This window comes from Heliconius melpomene, chromosome 16 (genome assembly GCF_056956725.1).
Source record: "Heliconius melpomene rosina isolate 202511_hmr_F chromosome 16, ASM5695672v1, whole genome shotgun sequence".
Lineage (NCBI taxonomy): Eukaryota > Metazoa > Arthropoda > Insecta > Lepidoptera > Nymphalidae > Heliconius > Heliconius melpomene.
In genome coordinates this window covers 12,273,976-12,279,975 of record NC_140404.1, presented here as the reverse complement: position 1 = coordinate 12,279,975, position 6,000 = coordinate 12,273,976, and the positions used below count along the sequence as shown (strand labels likewise).

Genomic DNA, 6,000 nt, shown 5'->3' with positions numbered 1-6,000 from the left:
GTCCCGCGTGTTGTCCCGCGTGTTGTTCCGCGTGTTGCCCTTGGTGATTGGTGTGTTGACTTGTTTTATTGCAAATTCTTTTGAAAACAATAGTGTTCTACCATTATATACTATTGCTAGCAATATGCCGATGTACTCTACCATTCCCACTCATATAAAAGAAGCGTTCAGTCGTGGACAAGCTGTTTCGGGAGTCGGTCGTCGTTTGAGAGTGGTTGGCGTCGATACGCGTTAAACTGTTAGTAACTTGTGTTTATATTTGAATAAAGTAACCTCAGACCATCCTACATTGTTTTATTTTTATACTTACCATTTCTGATTTCTAGTATTATTATTATTTGTTACTAATCTGTAAAGAGAGACAACATTAAACGCTATTGCTTAATATATTTTTTTAAATTACATGTTACAAAAATCAAGTTTTATTCACTAGAGCCGGTGACAATTCTTCTATCCTTGCCGTCCTGGAATGATAATAGAGCAAAGTGGTGCCATATCAGACCATGCACAGAGCATCCTGCGATCCCAACCCAAGCAAGGAGGCACACTCTCTATAAGACCTATTCCAGCAGACCTTTAGTAAAACCATACTGTTTATTATGCAAAGGATTATATTAATTAAAATGCGGTAATATTTGATTTAGAATATTTTTTTCAAAAAATTGACTAAACGAGGGTAGTATAGATGTGTCGAAAATTATTGGGATCAGATATAATTTCGACGCAGCTGAATGAGAACGCATGGCTCAGCCCTCGGACGGGTTTCAAGAGTCGAGTTCAAATCTCGCTCCGTTCAAATACCTACTTGTTTCTAAAAAAGAACTTTGCTGTATTATACACGAACCTATACTTTTTTGTTAATTTGTCTAAAACTTTGTATAACCATAATGATTTATTGACAATTTGATATCTCATATCACTATTGTTTATTACACATCTGATACGCAGCCTGTTAGCGTTTGTCTCACATACTGCAGACTGCAAAGAAGGCATTTCAATAAAATGAGAATGAAATACGCGGTCGATATCGCGCGCGTCCCATTACAATGATGTGCCGAGATCTGTTTGTTAGCGGCGGCAGACGGGGCGGCGTCGGCGGCGCCGGTGACGCCGGTGACGCCGGCGACGGGAGGTCCACCGACATGTCACTCAATGTAGCCGCTGGAGGCAGCGTTGAGGTATCTAGTGTGTTTACATATGAAGCTCAAAAAACGTCACAAGAAATGCCTAACTAATGTTGGTATTTTTTATTTAACCTAAAAATAATACAATGAAATGAAAATTAACGAGATGACATACAAGTAGTAGATGTTGTTGAACAGATATTTATATTTATATTGATATATATATGTTGATTAAGGTACAAACAACAGCAGCAACAGGGTATGCTAAGACACTCCGTGACTCACTCACTAGGAAATAGACTCCTCGTGATTGTTTCATACAAGTTTATAAATTAAATATTGTAAAATTATAATGACTACTTCAAGTTCACTTAGTCAAGTGAACTTAGTTACCCAGCGACGGCAGCTTTGTACAGCCAAATTATACAAAACTTTTATTAAATATAAATTCAATAAATGAGAGCCAAGTACGGGCGTTGTCATATGTATCATTTTTAAATATAAATTATTATAACAAAATACATTTAAAAATATAAAATAAAAAAAACACTCTTCCGAGGGCGGGACAAGGGCCCAAGCCATCGGTGGCTAGGGCTCCAGAGAGAGGAACCTCTGCACAATACGCGCCGTCTCGCGATCAAGGTAATGCTCAAAACGATCAATAATCATATTTATTTTTGTATATAATAGTGTACGTCGGTACAGAGTGCGAGAGGTGCGAAGTGTGCAGCGTGTACAAGTGCGCTTACTTCATGGGGCTGCCGCCTTTTACCGTCACCGTTTCACCGGTCACCGGTTTTTAAAAATTAAGATATCAATAACCGTTTAAATAAAATTGTTAAAATGTTGTATACGAGTGTACTACAAAATAGGGGGTTTTAACAAATGTGCCAAACGTCATGCAAGAAGAGTCATTAGTTTACAGATTCTGAAAAGCCCAAAAGTAGCTGGAAATAGTTGATGTCAACTTTGCGCTTCCCCAGACTTGTACAGACGCGCTGGCGCGTGTCTTGAGTGCAGTGGGGGTAATATAAAGTAATACTTAAACTTTTAAAGGATCAAAAAGTGAAAAAAGTAGTAATAATTATGAAAAAGTTGATTTATTATTATTATAATTATAATAATTATTATAATACAGTTTACAATAATTACAAGCGATCACCAAACGGGGTGAAAGAAAATGGCATATTAAATTAATGAGGGCCCGCGCGGCGGCGTGCGGTGTCGAGCGGCGGCGAGCGGCGGAGAGCGGCGTCGAGCGGCGGCGAGCGGCGCGTGGCGGGTCGCGGGCTGTGTCCGAGCTGACTCGCACGCCCCCGCGCGGCCCTTCGACGTTAGGATATAGTCTTTGTAACGCGAGGAACAAAATATTACACAAGTCGAGTATTATTTATGATCGATTCGGATTAAACCGGTTTCGGCGAAGCGGGAGAGAAGGCGGGCGGCGGAGGAGAGCGCGCCGCTACGGGCAATCGCACTCCTCGACCACCATCTCGGGCAGGTCGCGCTTGATGATGTTGGAGTCCGCGCCGAAGTAGATCAGCGACAGCGCTGAGAAGCGCACCGGCGCGCAGCACGCCGCGCGCTGCAGCCTCGCCGCCTCCGCCACCTGCGCGTGGTAGCTGGACAGCGCCGCCGAGGTGGTGCACGAGCCGCGGCAGTAGTTGGCGTAGTAGCCCTCCGGTGCCACGATCCAGTCGTCCCAGCCCAGCGCGCGGAAGCTCACGTAGTAGGTCTGCCGGCAGCAGCCGCCTGCGCGCGCCGCGTCGCAGTCGAGCGCGCGGCGCCGGCGCGGTGCGTGCGCGGCCAGACGCAGGCGTAGCAGCGGGCGTGCTGCCGCCGCGCCGCCCAGCCGCAGCCGCACGCGCCCTGCGCAGCCCGAGCAGTCCAGCAGCAGGCGCAGCGGCGCGCGCGCACCCGCACCCGCCCAGCGCCGCGCCGCGCCTGTCACGTCCACGCGCTGCCAGGCGCGGCCGCGCGCCCGCGCGCTGCCCGCCAACGCGCCCACGCTGGCGTTGCCGGTGACAGTGAAGGCCCACAGCGTATAGCGCAGGCGGCGCGCGCGCGGGCCCGCCTCGGCGCGCACGAGCAGCTCGGCTGCCGCCACTGACAAGCCCTGCTCGGACTCCGCCTCCGGCCCGAGGCGGAACTCAATCAGGCGCTGGCCGTTGAGCGTCTCGCCTGTGGACAGACAAACCTGTGCGTGAGACAACCGCCATCGCCCCTGCGTCGGTCACGAGGTCCCTAAGGCGAAATGACTCCAACAGCGATGGAAATCGGCGGGGGCCGGGCCAGGGCGAAGGCCGGGTGCGCGCGCTGGGCGCTCTTGGCTGAGAGCTACGCTGGCCCCGTCGCCGAGTATATCCGCCCGTACGTCGCTCGGGTATACTCGTCCACGTGAGTTCGCGATGTCGCGCGCACGCCGACTTAGTCTTGAACAACTCCTACATGAAACGAAAGTTAAAGAGCCTCTAAAAAGTAGTTACGATAATAAAGGAACTCAATCGACCGCTGTTGCGTTTATAAGACATAATAAAACGACGACTACGCATGTTCCAGCGGTGTTAACAGAGCGCCACGTGCTCTCCGCTCCTCACATTGCACGATCTGTAAAAAAAGTGATATTGTAAATAGTGACAAGAATAGTTGACACACCAGGGGGTGTCGAGTACGGTGCATGTTGGCGCACCTGGGGGGCGGCGCGCGGCGCTGGCCGTCGTCCGAGGTGTATGAGGTTAAATAATGCACATAATATTGAACGTGTCGCCGGCGCCGCGCACTGTTATGCAACTGCGATCGATTGCTGCCCCTAGGAGCCGCCGCAAGGCCGGTCCGTGCTGCGGGCCCCGTGGCGTATTCGACTACTGCCGGTTGACGTAGGCCGGATATGACTAGTGTGGGTAGAACGTGTTCTAGAACGCAGTCGACTGAAGTGGTCGGAGCGTCCAATATAAATAATTCTATTCGTAGATGCCTAAATATGCCTGCCTACACTTGGAGCTCGTAGCTCGTAGCTCTTAGCTCGTAGCTCGTAGTACGAGTACCGCGAGCTGCCAACAATAATCGTAATCTAAATTATTATTTTACCTAATTGTCACGCAACTTTAATACTTCTAAGCTATACTCGTATATATTTGTAACATAAATTATTGTTGTTTTATTATGTTAGGTTATTTTACTTAACTCATATATTTTATACTTTACATATTGTACCCAAAACGTCACATTCCTCTTATACAACATGTTTTTAAAGTTGAATTTGAGTTAAAGTTATTATATTGAACAATTAGACAACCTTCACTATACAAGTATTAGATAGAGTCGGCACTGAAGGCCGAGGTTCGTTCGTTATTTTAGGTTTCAAAGTTTTTTTTAGTCTAGATTTCGATCGAGGCCTTCAATTTAGGCATAATTTGTTGTTGAATTCTGAAATATGTATATTAAAACTAAATATTTTCTTTGTGAATTTTGTATAACATTCCGTAATTAGCAATGTAGAGTATCGCTCGTTTATTTTGTCTATTAATATAATGGCCGAAGTGGCCGGTCTCCTCACAACGCTTTGTAAGGATAACTAATCGCCCGAACTGTCGATGTTGCCCTTCCATTGTGAACACAAATATGATTCTTTAATCTTCCACAATAAAGGAATGAGGTGACCGAACTCAAAGGTGAAAGGTTCATTCTCAACTACCCGCCAGGCGCAGCGTGTGCCGCTACTGAAGCGTGCTACTGAAAACGCAACGGTTGTGGGTTCGATTCCCACTCGGAACAATCAAATATTTAATATTTTAATTTCCTAACTCTGGTAACGGCAAAGCGCGGGGCTGAGTTCCGCCACTCAACAAGCAATCCTCTAGAATTCGGTGGAAAGTGGGGGAACCGAAATGTCTTAATTTGAACACTAGGTTCATAGGTTCCCTCAGTTTATTTTATTATTTAAATAACACTATAATAACATAACAAAATCAATCTTTTTGAAAGTTTAAGATTTAATTTAGGAGCATTACGTGCGAGAGTAGATACACTGCTACGATATATTGATTTGTCAATTTATAAACGATCTTATTGAGTTTTTGACATTTGCTAAAACGTACAAAAGTTTGAACGAAACGAGACTTGAACCCGTCTCCACTGTGGGATTGCACTGCACTGCAGAGTTGGCGGTTTGTGTTGACTTTACTGACCTCTGCTTCATCCGCATAATGCCGCGTAATCTACAATGTGACAGCAATAAGGGAGCCCTACCATCGTAAGCCCTTATTTAGACAATTATTCAATTGTTATTCAATTATTTTACTGATGACCAATAAATAACTAATTCACAACTAAATTAAACTTAAATTAATGATTAAAATGAAATCTTTTTTTATAAAAATATCTACTAATTTGTATATCACGCAGGAGTAACAGAAACTGATTCACTCTTGAAATTGTGAGAGACTTACCTTCACGTGGGAAAATTGTGGTCAAACCAGTTACGTAAAAAGTTAGCCATGTCGACGAGCGCACTCCCCCGCTGCGGCCGGGCAGCTACTGGCGCTCGGCGGGGAAGCCCTCGCTTATATAGTGCCCGCCCGCCCGCCGGGGTGGGTGATTCACGACAAGTTTTCCTCAAGGGTGGGTTTTTTGGCAACATCGAGAATTCTTTTGTTGTTTTATGGACTCCAAGCATATCAGGGTAGGCAAAGGAAACCTGGGAACCTTGTCTTCATACATTTTGCTTCCATTAAAACAATTCCAGTCCCCACTTTCCACATTGCGTGCTGACGGAACTCAACGCCGCGCTTTGCCTCGTACCCAGAGCGAACAAATGACAATATTAAATATTTCATTTCCTCGAGTGGTAATCGAATTTATAACCGGTCCAAGTTTG

General features: G+C 45.9%; 1 protein-coding gene across 2 annotated transcripts; it reads right to left on the bottom strand.

Moving 5' to 3' along the window:
• Nucleotides 1-2,202: 2,202 nt before the first annotated feature.
• Nucleotides 2,203-5,732, bottom strand: Actbeta (inhibin subunit beta). Of its 2 annotated transcripts, XM_085199481.1 has the most exons (3): nucleotides 5,573-5,732; nucleotides 3,673-3,731; nucleotides 2,203-3,305 (listed from the first exon to the last, which is right to left on the bottom strand). In XM_085199481.1, the coding sequence occupies exons 2-3, from the start codon at nucleotides 3,674-3,676 to the stop codon at nucleotides 2,587-2,589; spliced, it is 723 nt and encodes a 240-aa protein (XP_085055607.1). In that variant the 5' UTR covers nucleotides 3,677-3,731; nucleotides 5,573-5,732; the 3' UTR covers nucleotides 2,203-2,586. The 2 variants fall into 2 exon arrangements, with proteins under 2 accessions (XP_085055607.1, XP_085055608.1); XM_085199482.1 differs by lacking the exon at nucleotides 5,573-5,732 and having other exon boundaries at nucleotides 3,673-5,179.
• Between the last annotated feature and the right edge of the window lie 268 nt (nucleotides 5,733-6,000).